The following is a 17808-nucleotide window of genomic DNA, read 5'->3' on the forward strand; positions in this document are numbered from 1 at the left end:
ACTATTATAAACACTCTATGGATTTGAGGAATAGGTTCAGACAGCGTGGATATCCTAATAAATGCATTTCTGGTGGTTTTAGAAAAGCCAATACTAGAACAAGAAATGAATTATTAGAGACGGGTACAAAAGCGAAATCCACTCCTGAATTGGTGTGTGCACTCAGATTTTCATCTCTAAGCAATTCGTTTAAAAAGATCATTTTGAAACATTGGCATATCGTCCAAATACATCAATGTTTTAGAGAAACTATTCCCACTTTCGCCCTCTCACGTAATCTAAATTTAAGAAATCATCTAGTGCCATCTACTCTTCCAATGTTTAGAGATAATTCTACTAATGTATATTTACAGTTGGATCTCTTTATACATCCTAAAACAAGAAGAAAATATAAATTAAGATTTAACAGTAATTGCAATTCAGAAAATGTTATATATGTTATTTTATGTCCCTGTAACATGATATATTGGCAAGACAAAAAGGAAGATTAAAATAAGAATAATAGAACATCGCAGTTGTATTAAAAGACAGATTAGATCAGCACTTCTGGTAGAACATTGGATGGATGCAAAACATACAATTGAAGATTTAAAATATTTTGTATATCAATGCATTAAACCTAATATCCGTGGTGGTAATATAGATCTCATATTGAGAGCTGAACAGCGAGCTATATATCAATTTGATTGTGTAACACCAATTGAATATTTGCATTTTCTATGAGTGCTCTCTTTTATTATAAGAAAATTGGAACATTTTTATTTCTAATTGGAATATATTCATATATATATTCATATATATATATGCAATTTTTAATTTGTATTCATTCATATATTCATACATATATATATTTCTGACTTTTTTATTTATATATTTTTCATGCATCAGAGTTTTCTGTTTTATAATTATTTTTATAAACAAAACTATATATGTGCACCTTTTTATTTTTATATATTTTTTTGCCCACAGAATACTATAAAATTGTTTATCTACAGGATACTATTTTTATTCAGCATATTATTGATTGATATTTGAATTGTAAATATATCACACTATAACATTTCCTTCATTTTTATACAAGAGTACAACATTTTATATATTTTTTAGTGAGGTTATAAATGTATTTTTATTTTTACTTGTAAGTGGACAATCATAAATTGGATTTTATTTTAAATTAGTTTTTCATCTTATATAGTAGATGACGGCAGAAAAAGACCTGCATGGTCCATCCAGTCTGCCCACAAGACAAACATATGTGTATACCTTACCTTGATTTGTACCTGCCTTATTCAGGGCACAGACCGTACAAGTCTGCCCAGCAGTACTTCCCGCCTCCCAACCACCAGTCCCACCTCCCATCACCGGCTCTGGCACAGACCGTATAAGTCTGCCCTCCACTATCCTCACCTCCCAACCACCCACCCCTCTTCCCCCCACCTGCTCTTGCAAATGGGTAATTATAATTTGGACCCCTATTATATTTTTTTTGTTACTTTTTATGGCTGTATTACGTATACTTAACACTAAATAGTCTGATATATGCTAAGCTTTAAATCTATTGACTATAAATTTATTTCACAATAGGATCTTTGTATCACTTGTAATATTTCTTTTAAATAAATCACTTCTTAATTCTTTATTATTCTTTTTAATTTTAAAAAATAAACTGTTCTATTTTTATTTTACTAAAATGAGTGAAGACACAAATTGGTTTAATTAATTTTCATTATTACCATTTATTATTTTTATTTTATTTCTATTTCATTTTTACTTTTATTTTTATTATGTTAAAATAAGTGAGGATACAAATTGGTTTATTTCATTTTTTGTCTGTCCGTTTTAAGACAAGTAAAACAATCTTGGATTTAGAGCAAATTATCTTTTTCTTTTTGTTGTATAACTTAAGTGGCGTTGTTTAGTAATTTAAATGCTTAGTTGATCATTAGGCTAACGTTTTTATTTTTATCAAGGCATAGCGAGAGTTTGATCATTTGTTTTCAATTTTTCACCACATATATGTGGTTAGAGACATACCGAGCCTGATCACATACACATACACCCGATCAGTTTTTTTGTATAAGTGGATATCTTTTTCATCTTTTTTATTTTTATAAGAGAGGATTATATAAAATACTTCAGCATGACTTTAACATGAGACTCGTTTAAGATAAGTAGACTAATTTTTAATTAACTTTCTATACTGCCCGTCTTTTCACCATTATTTTGTTAAATAAATTAGGGTAACAGGTTCATTTTATTATTTTTGTCCATTTGATTAAAGCAATTATGCATCCAGATTAATTGATCTTCATTGTTGGATTGATTGAGAAGCATCGCTAATGCCTTTAAGATTCAGTGATTTAAATTTAAATTTTCAGATGATCATTGATCTAACGGTCCTTCTTCAATTAAATAACTAATTCCTATATTACATATAGGCGTTTTACAGATTTATAGAGCCCGATAGTTGTTAATTAGGTACACCCAATCAGTGTTTACATCTTTTTATCCTTTTTGAGCTAAGTAGATTAATTTTTCTATAGTCCTGATCTTTCACCTTTAAGCATCATTCGTTTATTATTTTGTTAAATAAATTAGGATATCAATAGGTTGATTTCATTATTTTTGTTATTTGATTAAAGCAATTATACATCCAGATTAATTATCGTTTTTTTAGTGTTGGATTGATTGAGAAACATCGTCAATGCCTCCAAGATTCAGTCATTTATCAGTCATTTAAATTTTCAGATGTTTCTTGAACTAACGGTCCTTTTTTAATTAAACAATTAACTCCCCTAGCACATATAGTTGTCAATCACGTATACCCAATCAGTGTGGTTCATGTCACTGTGTTTTGGTATTTATTCTGAGTTTTTTTTGTGCCATTTTTTTTTGTGTTTGTACTGACAGCACTCTACACAAGACGCTTGTTAAGGTACTACTACTACTACTACTACTATTTAGCATTTCTATAGCGCTACAAAGCATACGCAGCGCTGCACAAACATAGAAGAAAGACAGTCCCTGCTCAAAGAGCTTACAATCTAATAGACAAAAATAAAGTAAGCAAATCAAATCAATTGATGTGTACAGGAAGGAGGAGAGGAGGGTATCATCTTGCATATCTTGGAATATTTATCAGCTCCTTTAGTTCTTTTAGTTCTGCTAGTTCCTTTCAATTTTCTTTTGAAATGTGATATTTGATATAGTTCCGTTTTAAACACCTAGCGTGGTTTCATAGATTTCTCAGACCGGGTGGTTCTAAGCAAATATCTTTAAACTTTTTCAGCCCTGATAACGCTTTAAACATTACACAGATTTATACCTATTGGGAACAATTTATTTATATTGGATGTTTAAACATTTATATATAATAATAATATAGTTTTTCTTTAATTTAGCATTACATTTTATACTAATTAGTTTTCTTTTCTTATTATTCATTTACTAGAAGGTGATGGACTTTAATCTTGATCCATTAGATGGTTCTTCCACTCATTCTAAGTAGACCTATGTGATAGTCATTTGCATATTCAATTGTCAAAAATATACGCTCTGTCTCTCTCATTATATATTGGGAGTTTTAGATGTTTTTTAGAGGTTTCACATATTTTTGTACATTTGAGTTCCGGAGTTTAGATTTTAACTTAGGACACACTTATGGATATATATTTTGACACATTTACATCCTTTGGATTTTGTTGTTTAGACATTAGTACCAATTGATACCTACATATAATCAATATTATTGTTATTATTTATTATCCTTTTTATTTTTCTATTTATATAAAAAATTTTTTAAAAAAAAAGGTGTTTCATATACATAGATTTATATTTTTGTTCCTTGTAGATCATAAAAATTTCCTTATATACAGTTTATTCACATTTTAATCTTTTTAATAGATACTTTAAATGCTCCATCAATCAATACGAAATTGAGCACTCATCGATTGGTAGGTTTTTTCATTTCATCATTTTTTCTTTGTTATTTTTTAATATTTTATCATTCATTAAAGATATATGTGATATCATAACATTCATCTTATTTTGTAAATAAAATAAATTATTTAATCCCATTTGGTGAAATACATTGCATTAGATGTGTCCTTTGGATGCGGGTTTGTGATTGTATACGTATTGGTTAAACATTGTTGCAATGTATATTCTTTATTTGTTCCGTGTCAAGCCATTCAACATATTGTTTTGAACATAAATTCTCAAAGAACTGTTGTAATGTATATGATTTTTATTTTGGACCTTTTTATTTTTATTTTATATTTCTCTATGTTAAGCTATTTATACTTCATCGTATTGTTTTGAACATAAAATTTGAAATTTTATAGTTGCTGATGATTATATTGATAGATGTGTGTATATGCGTATGTGCATGTATATACAGTGGGGGAAATAAGTATTTGATCCCTTGCTGATTTTGTAAGTTTGCCCACTGACAAAGACATGAGCAGCCCATAATTGAAGGGTAGGTTATTGGTAACAGTGAGAGATAGCACATCACAAATTAAATCCGGAAAATCACATTGTGGAAAGTATATGAATTTATTTGCATTCTGCAGAGGGAAATAAGTATTTGATCCCCCACCAACCAGTAAGAGATCTGGCCCCTACAGACCAGGTAGATGCTCCAAATCAACTCGTTACCTGCATGACAGACAGCTGTTGGCAATGGTCACCTGTATGAAAGACACCTGTCCACAGACTCAGTGAATCAGTCAGACTCTAACCTCTACAAAATAGCCAAGAGCAAGGAGCTGTCTAAGGATGTCAGGGACAAGATCATACACCTGCACAAGGCTGGAATGGGCTACAAAACCATCAGTAAGACGCTGGGCGAGAAGGAGACAACTGTTGGTGCCATAGTAAGAAAATGGAAGAAGTACAAAATGACTGTCAATCGACAAAGATCTGGGGCTCCACGCAAAATCTCACCTCGTGGGGTATCCTTGATCATGAGGAAGGTTAGAAATCAGCCTACAACTACAAGGGGGGAACTTGTCAATGATCTCAAGGCAGCTGGGACCACTGTCACCATGAAAACCATTGGTAACACATTACGACATAACGGATTGCAATTCTGCAGTGCCCGCAAGGTCCCCCTGCTCCGGAAGGCACATGTGACGGCCCGTCTGAAGTTTGCCAGTGAACACCTGGATGATGCCGAGAGTGATTGGGAGAAGGTGCTGTGGTCAGATGAGACAAAAATTGAGCTCTTTGGCATGAACTCAACTCGCCGTGTTTGGAGGAAGAGAAATGCTGCCTATGACCCAAAGAACACCGTCCCCACTGTCAAGCATGGAGGTGGAAATGTTATGTTTTGGGGGTGTTTCTCTGCTAAGGGCACAGGACTACTTCACCGCATCAATGGGAGAATGGATGGGGCCATGTACCGTACAATTCTGAGTGACAACCTCCTTCCCTCCGCCAGGGCCTTAAAAATGGGTCGTGGCTGGGTCTTCCAGCACGACAATGACCCAAAACATACAGCCAAGGCAACAAAGGAGTGGCTCAGGAAGAAGCACATTAGGGTCATGGAGTGGCCTAGCCAGTCACCAGACCTTAATCCCATTGAAAACTTATGGAGGGAGCTGAAGCTGCGAGTTGCCAAGCGACAGCCCAGAACTCTTAATGATTTAGAGATGATCTGCAAAGAGGAGTGGACCAAAATTCCTCCTGACATGTGTGCAAACCTCATCATCAACTACAGAAGACGTCTGACCGCTGTGCTTGCCAACAAGGGTTTTGCCACCAAGTATTAGGTCTTGTTTGCCAGAGGGATTAAATACTTATTTCCCTCTGCAGAATGCAAATAAATTCATATACTTTCCACAATGTGATTTTCCGGATTTAATTTGTGATGTGCTATCTCTCACTGTTACCAATAACCTACCCTTCAATTATGGGCTGCTCATGTCTTTGTCAGTGGGCAAACTTACAAAATCAGCAAGGGATCAAATACTTATTTCCCCCACTGTACATGCATATATATATTTTTTTTCTTTATCCCTCTGGTACTTGCATGATTGAGATTTTGGTTATCTAATCTGTGATGTTTTTAGTATAGTTATTAAATATATTAATTTTTAGAATAAATGTATGTTCTTAAAGAATTATATAGATGATTGGTTATATGTTTTTAAAAGTGTTTTTATATGTTTACAGTTTTGTAGACCCCTGAGGAAGGCGCTTTAGCGAAAACATGGACCATGTTGGGTCATAATAAAAGTTTCTTTTGGAGCATCTTACCTTGATGTGGTGACTGATTACTTGATACTGGTTCCTTTCCACCCAATTTTTGTTTCTATTTAAAGCCATGCCACCTGTCCTCGGCTTCTATTCAGTTCTCTGGGTAGCTGCAGTGCTTCTGGTTCTTCTTCTGTTTGCTGTCTGATATTGACCTTTGCCTGATCCTGGATTTTCTATTGTTTGCTGCCTGGTATTGACCTTCGCCTGATTCTGGATTTTCTACTGTTTGCTGCCTGGTATTGACCTTCGCCTGATTCTGGATTTGCTTCTGTCTGCTGCCTGGTATTGACCTTTGCCTGATCCTGGATTTGCTTCTGTCTGCTGCCCGGTTTTGACCTTTGCCTGATCCTGGATTTTCTACTATCTGCTGCCTGGTATTGACCACCATTTGATCCTGGACCTTCTTTGCCCGCTGCCTGGCTGTGCCCCGTGCACTTTGTTCTGGACTCAGTTCTTCCTGCTGTTGGCTTCCCGCACCTGGGAGCTCAACCCCTGGGGAACGGAGGGAGACACAGGGGGAACTCGGGGTTGGCCGACAGCTCGGTGGGAATTCTTCCTCTATCGGGCACAAGGGCTCACTTCTCCACTTGGCGTGCCTGACACAAGCAATGTACTCTAGTCTTTTTTTAATTGTATTGAGCTACAACAGAATACCTGAATGGATGGTTTCTATTCTTGATTCTGGAAAGCAAAGATGGAGCAGAAATTATTTGAATCTAACCTTTCACCTAGGGGGGTAGATATAAGGTGATTCATACATGTACCTTACCTTATGTGACAGCAAATTTTTAGAATAATATTCCAATATAAATTCGATCTATCCCTTGTTACAAGATGTCTTGCAAAGCTCTAAAAACATTTTTATTTGAAAAATAAGTATTGGGTAAATATTTAAGGGGAAGTACATTTTTAATGTTTTTACATTGTACTTTTAATTGATTGTAATTCCAGGCATATCCCAGTCTCTTTTGATTATTTGTAAATTGCACTGAACTCTGTTGGGTATGTTGCGATCTATAAGAAATTAAAGTAAAACTACATCATGGCAGCCATTTCCTCAATACAAGGGAATCCCCAGAGAGGCTTGGTACTTAATAGGGATGATGCTTCTGACTGTTCTTTCACAAGCTTCTTTTGAGATATTGAACTTTTCAGTTTATCATGAACTGAATATTTCTGGGTTGGGGCGAGCAATTTGCTTATTCGCCTGAGCAACTGTTTTTTTGCATAATGTTTATATTAGAACTTGCTATAACCGCCTTTTTCTTTATGAGCTTACATATATACTGTGAGCATTGTGCTGTTTTTATGAGGGTGGTGCGGGGCCTTCCCATGGCTCACAATATGACTTCCATGCTTCTCATGCCCAGATACTGTCAGTGAAGTTGTTCCTTTTGACTGCGACAGGGATAAAAGGGGAAAGGTTAAGGGGGATGGGGGGGGGGTTGTGGTTCCTAAGCTTTGGGCTTGGGGCAAGGGAAAAGGGGAAATAACTATTTATTTTCAATATCTTTAATGTTCTGTAGCCTGGAATGCATTACTAACTATTGTGTGTCAGATCTTATGGAGCATTTTTAGTATTGAGCCACCTATAGTTTTGGATATTGTAAAAGCTGGATTGTGAGGCTGGGAATTCAGGGCTCTACCATTTTGTTTCTTCTCAACCTACATGATAATAAATGTGTGACTAATGTCTAGTACCAGAATGGTGTCTTGAAACATAGTCGGAATATCATCTCCCATCAAACGTACTAAAATGTTAAGTGCTCTTTGAAGGCAAAGTTTGTTTGAGGGAACAAGACTTACAGATTTAGAACACCAGAAGTTTCAACAGGGTTAAATGTGTAACCTATTTTACAGTTTTTCAGGTCAGCATCGTGGAGGAGTAGTGATATTGAATACAAAGTCTCTGCAATGTTATCCTAAGCTCCTCTTCTAAGGCCCCCAAGGGTGCTCTGTGGTCTTGTGCTTAAATCTGAAAAGCAGGGATCTCCTGTGTTATATGAATGTTTACAATGCAAAATTTTTTGATGTTCTTGTAGACCAATGTATTAAATGTACTAATATATCCTTAGTTGCAGTGGGAAATTACAGTTTGGTTCTAGACCCACTATTAGTTGGGTCTGTGGGGCATTCGGATGGGGTGGAGGGCGGCCTTGGGGTGTTTGTGGCATTTTATAGAAGCACTAAATTTAGTGGATCCGTGGTGCCTCCTGCACCCCACCGATAGAGATTATACACACTTGTCTAGAGCCCATTATGTTACTTTCAGCCTCGCTTTTTTCCTTGGCCACCATAGGACCAACAGCAATATCAGACCATGCTTTAATCTGGCTGGAATTCGGACCCCTTTTTTAATACCTCTCCTACATGGAGATTCCCATCTTATTTACCTCAGGATTCTGAGTTTCAAACTTATCTTACCACCAAATGGGAAGAAATTTGCACCCATAATGCACAGTACTTAAATGACCCTTTACATTTTTGGTACACCACTAAGGCAGTGCTACGTGGGGGAAGTAATCTCGTATACATCTGTACGAAATAAACGTACTTCCAGGAGAGTAATACAATAAGAAAATTATTTAAGGCTGGAAAGCAGGTTTATATTGCAAAACCCAGTTCGACCACCAAAGAAGGGTATATTGTGATACAATACATGAAAGAAACAGTAAGCATCTCCTTTACTGTAAATACAAATTTCATAGGTATGGTAATAAATCAGATAAAATTTTAGCCTATATTTTTAGAAAATGGAGTGACTCTCATTATGTATTGGCCTTATAGGACCATACAGGGGTGATTAAAAACAAGGCCCAAGATATAGCAGACATGGGGTTAGATTTAAATAATTTTTATTGATGACACAACGTACAAAACAACCAGTCAAAACAGTATACAATAGCTGGAAACTTCTATAAAGTGTATCAGACAGGTATATTAGTACTCTTTTACAGGAATTTCCCTCCCTCCCCTCCTTCCACCTCAAAGCAACCACACTGAAATCATGTCTTAAAAGGCTAGGGAGAAAGAGGAAGGAAACAAAAAAGAGGGGGGGAGGTGGAGGGGAAGAAGCGCACACCACTCCCCATATACAGCACCTACACTCTGAGTCCTCAAAATCATACCACCTTTACTGAAATTGAAAGGAGTCTCCCCGCACCACCACCAAGGTCCAGCACATCAATTAGAATTAAGAATCAATCTCCTAACTCTATGTGGCAAAGACCAAAGGTACACATCCCACACAGCACGAAACACCTTCAGGCGCTTAGGAGAATACCTAGCATACTGACGTTCCAAAAACATCAATGTGTGCATACAGTTTCTCCAGGCCCAAAATGAAGGAATATCGCCCCCCACCCAGACCCCCAGTACAATTCTCTTACCTATTGCTCCTGCTTTGTGGAGAAACAGGGTCTGCGAGTGATTTGGAATATGGAAAACTTCTTATTTGTCTAGCAAGAAGCCAGTCAGAGAACAGGGCACAACACGACCCAATAACCTTGTCAAATAACAAGCCACCGCAAGCCAGAACCTCTGTATCATCGGGCAACTCAAAAAGGCATGGTAAAATGTGTTCTGTCCATGTTTACACTTCTGACATGTTGGGGAATCTAACGCCCCCATCTTAAAGAGTTGTTCCTGCAACATATACAACCTATGCAAGGTACGGTATTGGCACTCTCTTAGTTCTGCACTGATTGAAATCTCTGATATACATTTAACAAGAATAAGTGGGTCCCCCAAAGCCCTCGACTTTCCCAGGTCATGACTCCATTTAGCAATAAGGTCTTCGTACTTCGGAGCAGGTAAGAGCGCCCGCATCGCCCTACATAAGGTCAATACGGACATTCCCCCCCCTCTCTAAACATCAAAAAACGCCTCTAGACAACCACCCAGAGAAGAAGACAGAGCGGACCCATTCAAAAAGCGAACATAGTACTGCAATTGGCCATAAGCCAGGAAGTCCCTGTCCTCCACTACCCCCTGTCCACATAAAGTATGCCAGGGAAGCATTTTGCCGTGACCATTCAACACATGTTCTAACAGAAAATAACCTCTCCTTTCCCAATGCTTAAAACTCCCATTATCTAGACCTGGTGAGAATTGCACGTTACCCACTATTGGTAATTGATCAGAAACTTCAGGGCGACCTCACAAAATGGAAACCAAGTAGTGCCACACCTGTCTCAGCAATTTAAGAATTACACTATGGCGAACCCCCGATGGCAGCGAATTTCTTGCACAGTGCAAAAGAGAATTAACATGCCATGGAGAGTAATAAGCTGCCTCATAAGTACGCAGTGTAAAATTCTGCTCTTCCAGTATTCAATCTCCCAAGTGCCTAAGCAAACAGGCGTAATTGTACAGGCGTAAATTCGGGAGACCCATTCCACTATATCTCCAAGATCCAATTAAGAATTTAAAGGACAACTTTGTTTTTTTCCAGGCCCAGCAAAAGTTAGATAATAACTGATGTAAAATCCTCAAATCACGTTTCAATAACTTGATGGGCAGGAGTTGGAGCACATATAGCCAGTTGGGAAACAATACCATGTTAAACAGTTGAATCCTACCATGGATCGTCAAAGGAAAGTGGGCCCATTTAGTCAGCAACGTGCGTGTGTTGTCCAATAACAGAGAAATGTTAGTCTGATACAGCGTAGCCGTAGTTTTCGGTAACTGAATGCCCAAGTATCAGAAGGAAGTGATTTCCCATTGCAAGGGAAAGGAACACATCCATCCCTCCTTAACTGCCAACTTAGTGGGCAACGCCAGAGACTTGTCCAAATTCAGTTTAAGACCCGCAAAATCTACATAGTCACTGAAACTCTCCATCAGTGCCTCCAGAGAAGCCTGTGGATCAACAATGTGTACCAGTAAGTCATCCGCGAATGCGGAGAGCTTAAACTCTTGAGCGCCTATATTAACTCCCTTAATTCCCGGATTGTTACTAATCTCCCTGATCAATGCGTCCAAAGATAAAACAAAAAGCAAGGGAGACAATAGGCAGCCATGGCGTGTACCCCAGCAAATGTCAAATTCGGAAGAGAATACCGCATTAGCCTGGAGCCGTGCCTTTGGTGACCTATAAAGAACCCAAATCGCCTCCAACCCCCCCCCCCCCCAATATCCCATATCGCTGTAGAACTGCAAAAAGAAAACCCCAGAGCACCCGATCAAATGCCTTCTCTGCATTGAAACTAACAGAGAAGGCATTCCTGTCCTTTCTACATGTTCCATGGAAAGGAAGAGCTTACGCAAATTTTGAGTTATACTCCTACCACAGTCAAACCCCACTTGTGGCCTTGCAATCACATCTGGTAATGCCTGTGCTAACCTGTTTGCCAATATTTTTGCAAAAACATTTGTTTCCGTATTCAACAAAAAAATTGGTCTATAGGAAGAAGGCTGCGCGGGATCTCGACCTGGCTTCGGCAACAAGATAATTTGGGCTAATTGTAGAGAATGTGGTAGTTCCCCTGATGACACAAACTAAGAGGAAAAGGACTGCAGAGTTGGCACAAGCGAGAGGGACAATAGTTTGTAAAATTCAGCCCGAAAGCCATCGGGTCCTGGTGCCTTCAGTAAGACACTCTGTTGAATTACTAAAGCAACTTCATCTTCCCTGATTGGAGCATTAAGTCGGGCCAAAGCTTGCGGGTCCCACCGAGGTAGGTCTACACTATTCAAGAATATCTCCCCATCCAATGTTGTTTCCTCTGGTTGGGCATACAACTGCTGGTAGTACTTTTGAAACACTTCAGCAATCTCTCGATTTGTTTGCACCTTAGTACCATCCCCCTATCTATCTGGACTATAGGTCGTGGGCCCCCAGACTGCCTAATCAGGTGAGACATGAGTTTTCCTGCTTTATTCCCATGAAGATATAACTGATACTTATACCTAGTTGACTTCAGCGCCCTTTCATGGAGAAGCTCTTGAAGAGAGGCTTGGAGAGCTAGTAACAAATTTTTTAATCCTACTGTTGATGTTGCAGCGTATTGACGCCGCACCTGCACCAATTGTTTTTCTAAACGCAATATTTCTCTGTCTCTCGCCTTACACTTGAACGAGGAATAGGCCATAGTCTCACCCTGTAGCACTGCTTTAGCCGCTTCTCAATAAATAGTTGGCTGATCTTTGTAGCCATCATTATGGAGCTGGTATTCCGTCCATCTTTGCATCAAAAATTCTCGGAAGTATAGGTCCCAATATAATTTAGGGGGAAAGCGCCAAACATATGGAGCCCTATCGAGACCTTTTAAATCTACCGACCACCAAATGCAGGTGTGATCAGAAACACTATATGCTTCAATTCCAGCTGAAATTACCGCGGAAAACAGCTCCGAAGACACAAGCCAGTAATCAATCCGAAATTGTGAGCCATGTGCCCTTGATAAATGTGTATAATCTCTATCTACCGGGTTTAGAGTTCACCACACGTCCAATAAGCTTAGACTGGAACAAAGCAGCGGGATTCCTTTTGATATACAACCCACCTCCCCACCAGGACCCCTAGATCTATCCAGGGCAGGGTCGTGAACTATATTGAAATCACCTCCCATAACGATGGGTATGTCTATAACTCCAGCAACCTTATGTATTATAGATGTAACCCAATTGTAATCATAAACATTAGGTCCATATACATTACAAAGCAATAAAAGTTTTTTATTTACCGAAGCCTTCACTAACAGAAATCTGCCCCTGGGGTCTCTCCATGTTTGATATGTCACCAGGTCCAAGCCTTTGCGGAAGAGAACCAACAGACCAGCCTTATAACCCTGAGCTGGAGCCTCCTCCACCTGTCCAACCCACCATCGCCTAAACTTAGAGTGCTCTGATGAAGGCAAGTGAAGTGGGTCTCTTGCAAAAATGCAATATCAGCTTTCTGACAATTCAGGGCCTGCAAAATCTTCTGACTCTTAATGGGAGAGGAGATTCCATTCACATTCCACGATACCAGTTTAACCGGCATCACATCTTATACACCAGCAGAAACCATTTCAGAAATTCTATTGTTAACCTTAATCTTGGGCGACTGTCCCAGCCATCAAGCCCCCGAGCAACCCAGAGGAAAAGGAAATCAGATAACTTGAGCTTACTCACTGGAAAAATGCTCCCCACCTCCCCCCACAAAAAAACCCCATAAATAACCTGGATCCATACCCAACCCCCCTAACAACCCCTCCCCTTTACATCCCTTTAACAACCCTTCCCCTTACCAACCCACCTGACCCTATAACTCACCTAGTCCAATCAACTCTTGGACAGGCCCCGTGTGAGAACCCCCCCAAAAAATGACCAAATCCACCCTCCTTTTTGCGATAACAGTTCAAACCAGCATTTAAAGCGAACCACTAACTTTTCCTCCTTGCACAGTATTATAGAACCCAGAAATAGCAAAAAAAAAAAAAAAGGGGGAGACATATAACCAATGCAATGGTAACATATCTATCATCAACATGTAATGCCACTATGTCGTTAATTCGTAATCCAGACGTCAGTGTGTCTCCGCAGCATCAGGATTCAAGTTTACGCGTAGAGCAGAATCTAGGCGTAAATGCCATATAAACGAGAAAAGAAAGAAAGAAAAAAAAAACCAAGGGGGGCCATCCACACAAAGCTTCATCCACTCACAGCAGTAACATCTATACAATGCTCCATCCACTCACGACAGTCAGTGCTTATAAAGTGTGGTACAGGGACCCGTATAACACCTTCCAATGGTAACCTATCTATCATCTGCATGTGTAGTAGTGACATTAATTCAAGATCTGGACACCAGTGCGTCCCTGCAACACCAGGATTCAATTCAATTTTACATATAAAGCAGAGTCTAGGCATAAATGCCATATAATTAAAAAAAAACACTCAATAATAAATGTTATTAGCTTCAAGCCCAGATAGTTATATAGCAGGTCTGTCCACCAAACAGTATAGTCCCATCTGGTAGCATCATAATCCCACTCTCTGTATTGCCATTCCAGACTCCCTGACCTCCAGGCAGCACAGCCCTGCAGCCATGGTCCAGCTTCCAATAGGCACAAGTCCTGTGTGTCACTCCAGAAGACTTCTTGGGACCAACATTCGTCTAAACCCAAATCCAGCAGCTGCATCCATACTAAAGATGTTGGTAAAGTAAAAAGGTCCATCCAACGACATTCCACAACTCTGCTCGACCAAGAAAAACACTTGTTGCATGCAACCCATTGTGAGGGGTCCAAGTCAGCAAAAATGAGTCATCTAGGTAAATCCAAAGAACATGTAGAATCCACGTTACATGTACGTAAAGCGATTAATTCCCTTCAGGCCATATCCATGGAAGCAGGCAGATCGTGCACAAAGGCCTGAGCTGCTTCAGGCAAATCATAAAATTGTGGCCGGCCTTCCGTGAAGATCTTTAGGCGGACTGGGTATATCAACGCAAACTGCATATGTCTGCAGTGCAATTCAGCACACACCGGGGCGTATGCCCTCCTTAAGCCCGCCACCCGCAAGATTTCTGTTTTATGTGCAAAATTTAGGATCTTCAGTATAACCACCCGAGGGCGCAACTCCTCCTGTCTCTTCGAGCCTAGCTGATGCACCCGCTCAATATGAAGCAGGCCCAACTCAGCCCACAGCCCCAGAGTAGAACTCAACCAGGATTCCAGGAATTGTCTTAGACCCCCTTCCGAAATGCTTTCAGGAAGGCCCACCAAACGTACAGTCCCCCTCCGGGAGCAGTTTTCCATATCGTCCACTTTGTCTTCCAATACTTTCATCTTGCTTTGTAAAGTGTTGGTCAAGGTTGAGAGCTGGCACTGCATGGAAAATTCACCTTTCAAAGAGTCCAATTTCCCGTCCACTGTGTCCAGCTTGTCCGCCACTCCATAGAAGCGCTCAGTGCTTTTTTTGTAGAAAAAAAGGTGCCGGTACTCATTATGGGCGGGGTCACCACATATGTCTCCACCCCTGATAGCCACACCCACAGTAGCCACACCCCTTACACCAGCCATGGCGCATATAAACAGACATCATTGAAAATATTATACTAGTATAGGAGAAAAAAAATGTGATTTTTTTTTCTTTATAAATCATTTCTGTAAGCTGCTACAGCTCCAGTATACCCAGAGCAAAATAAGACAGCCAATGTAAATTCTCAAATTGGACATATTCCAAACACTAAAATGAAAATAAAATGATTTTTTTTCTACCTTTGTTGTCTGGTGACTCTGTTTTTCTATCCATATTGTCCCAGTCTCTGATTCTGCTGCTCTCTATCTATTCTCTTAACTCCGTTTCCAGGGCTTCCTTTCCATTTATTTCTTTACTTTCCTCCTTTCTTCTTCATTTCTTGCCCTACATCCATAAGTAAAAGCTGTGTCCTCCTCCATGGAATTGACTGGAGGAGGTATAACGTGGATCCAGCTTTTGCCTATTTTCTCCATCCATGTGCAGTTTTTCTCCTCTCTTTCCTTTCCCTCATCTCCATCCATGTGCAGTTTTTCTCCTCTCTTCCCTTTCCCTCATCTCCATCCATGTGCATCTTGTTCTTTTTTCTTTCCTCCTCTCCATCCATGTCCAGCACTTCTCCTCTCTCCTCCCCTCCATCCATGTCCAGCATTTCTCCTCTCTTCCCTCCCCTGTATTCATAGAAAGCAATAATTCTCTCTCCCCGCTCCTCCAACCAAGTCCAGCATTTCTCCTCTCTCCCCCCAAACCCCTCCATCCATCCATGTCCAGCAATTCTCCTCTGTCTCCTATCCTCTCCATCCATTTCCAGCATTTCTCCTCTCTTCCATGCCCTCCCCTCCCATCCATGTGTATCTCCTTCCTGTCTTCCTTCCCCTTCATCCATGTCCAGCATGTCTCCTCTCTCCCCTGCCCTCTCCTCCCAAGTCTAGCGATTCTCCTCTCCCCTGCCCTCCCCTTCCATCCATGTCCAGCGAAACTCTCTTCCCTGACCTCCCCTCTCATTCATGTCCAGTATGTCTCCTCTCTCCCCTGCCCTCCCCTCCCATCCATGTCCAGCGATTCTTCTCTGCAACCTGTCCTCCCCTGCCATCCATATCCAGTGATACTCCTCTCCCCTGCCCTCCCCTCTATGTCCAGCGATTCTACTCTCTCCCCTGCCCTCCCCTCCCATCTATGTCCAGCGATTCTCTCTTCCTTGCCCTCCCCTTCCATCGATGTTCAGCGATTCTCCTCTCTCCCCTGCCCTCCCCTCCCATCCATGTCCAGCGATTCTCCTCTCTCCCCTGCCCTCCCCTCCCATCCATGTCCAGCGATTCTCCTCTCTCCCCTGCCCTCACCTCCCATCCATGTCCGATTCTCCTCTCCCCGCCCTCCCTTTCCATCCATGTCCAGCGAAACTCTCTTCCCTGACCTCCCCTCCCATTCATGTCCAGTATGTCTCCTCTTTCCCCTGCCCTCCCCTCCCATCCATGTCCAGCGATTCTTCTCTGCAACCTGTCCTCCCCTGCCATCCATGTCCAGCGATTCTCCTCTCTCCTCTGCCCTCCCCTCCCATCCATGTCCAGCGATTCTCTCTTCCTTGCCATCCCCTTCCATCGATGTCCAGCGATTCTCCTCTCTCCCCTGCCCTCCCATCCCATCCATATCCAGCGATTCTCCTCTCTCCCCTGCCCTCCCCTCCCATCCATGTCCAGCGATTCTCCTCTCTTCCCTGCCCTCCCCTCCCATCCATGTCTAACGATTCTCCTCTCTCCCCTGCCCCCTCCCATCCATGTCCAGCGATTCACCTCTCTCCCCTGCCCTCCCCTCCCATCCATGCCCAGCGATTCTCCTCTCTCCCCCTGCCCTCCCCTTACATTGATATGGAGCGATTCTCCTCTCTCCCCTGCCCTCCCCTTCTATCGATTCGTTCCCCAGCCCGTCCTTCTTCTCCCCTGCCTGCCTGCTATGAAGCAATAAAGTAAGGCTGCAGGCAGCGACTGAGAGAGGCTGCAGCATCGGAGCTTCCCTCTGTGAGTCCCGCCTACTTTGTTTCAACTTCCTGTTTCCGCACAGGCAGGCATGCGGGGGAGAAGGACGGGCTGGGGAACGAATCGATAGAAGGGGGGGCAGGGGAGGGAGGAGAATCGCTCCACATCGATGTAAGGGGAGGGCAGGGGGAGAGAGGAGAATCGCTGACGCTGGACAGTAGGTGCAGGATTCGCCGGGAAAAAAAGGTGCCGGTATGCCGTACCGGCACAAAACAAAAAGCCCTGGAAGCGCTTATCCAGGGAGTCTGCAATTGCCTTCTTTACCTCCGCTACCACTTCAGCCACCCATGCGGAGCTGACAGAGGAGCTCCCAGGGTCTTCACCCGCCGCCATCTTAGAGTCGTTTGTGGCACCTTCTCTTTCTCTCAACGTTGCGACTTCGCAGACATGCTAACGGCTCTACTAAAGTTCTTTTTCACTGCCCTGCTATTTCACCAAGCCTTTTCGTTAACGAAACCGGTTCAGATCACAAAATTCTGCTTGTGGAGGGTGTGCTTTTGCAATTTGGGCCCAGGAGCTCCCTCACTCGTGTCCGCTCTCCTAGCACATC

At 41.2% G+C, this 17808-nt stretch overlaps 1 protein-coding gene across 1 annotated transcript in view; it reads right to left on the bottom strand.

Moving 5' to 3' along the window:
• Positions 1-292: 292 nt before the first annotated feature.
• The window catches only part of LOC115471318 (ICOS ligand-like), a 57493-nt gene continuing 39977 nt past the window's right edge, over positions 293-17808 (bottom strand). The window contains exon 5 of the mRNA XM_030205020.1: positions 293-372. Within this exon, the coding sequence (XP_030060880.1) occupies positions 293-372 (80 nt within the window). The remainder of the gene's footprint in view (positions 373-17808) is intronic.

The sequence above is a fragment of the Microcaecilia unicolor genome, chromosome 5 (genome assembly GCF_901765095.1).
Source record: "Microcaecilia unicolor chromosome 5, aMicUni1.1, whole genome shotgun sequence".
In the NCBI taxonomy this organism is placed as follows: Eukaryota; Metazoa; Chordata; class Amphibia; order Gymnophiona; family Siphonopidae; genus Microcaecilia; species Microcaecilia unicolor.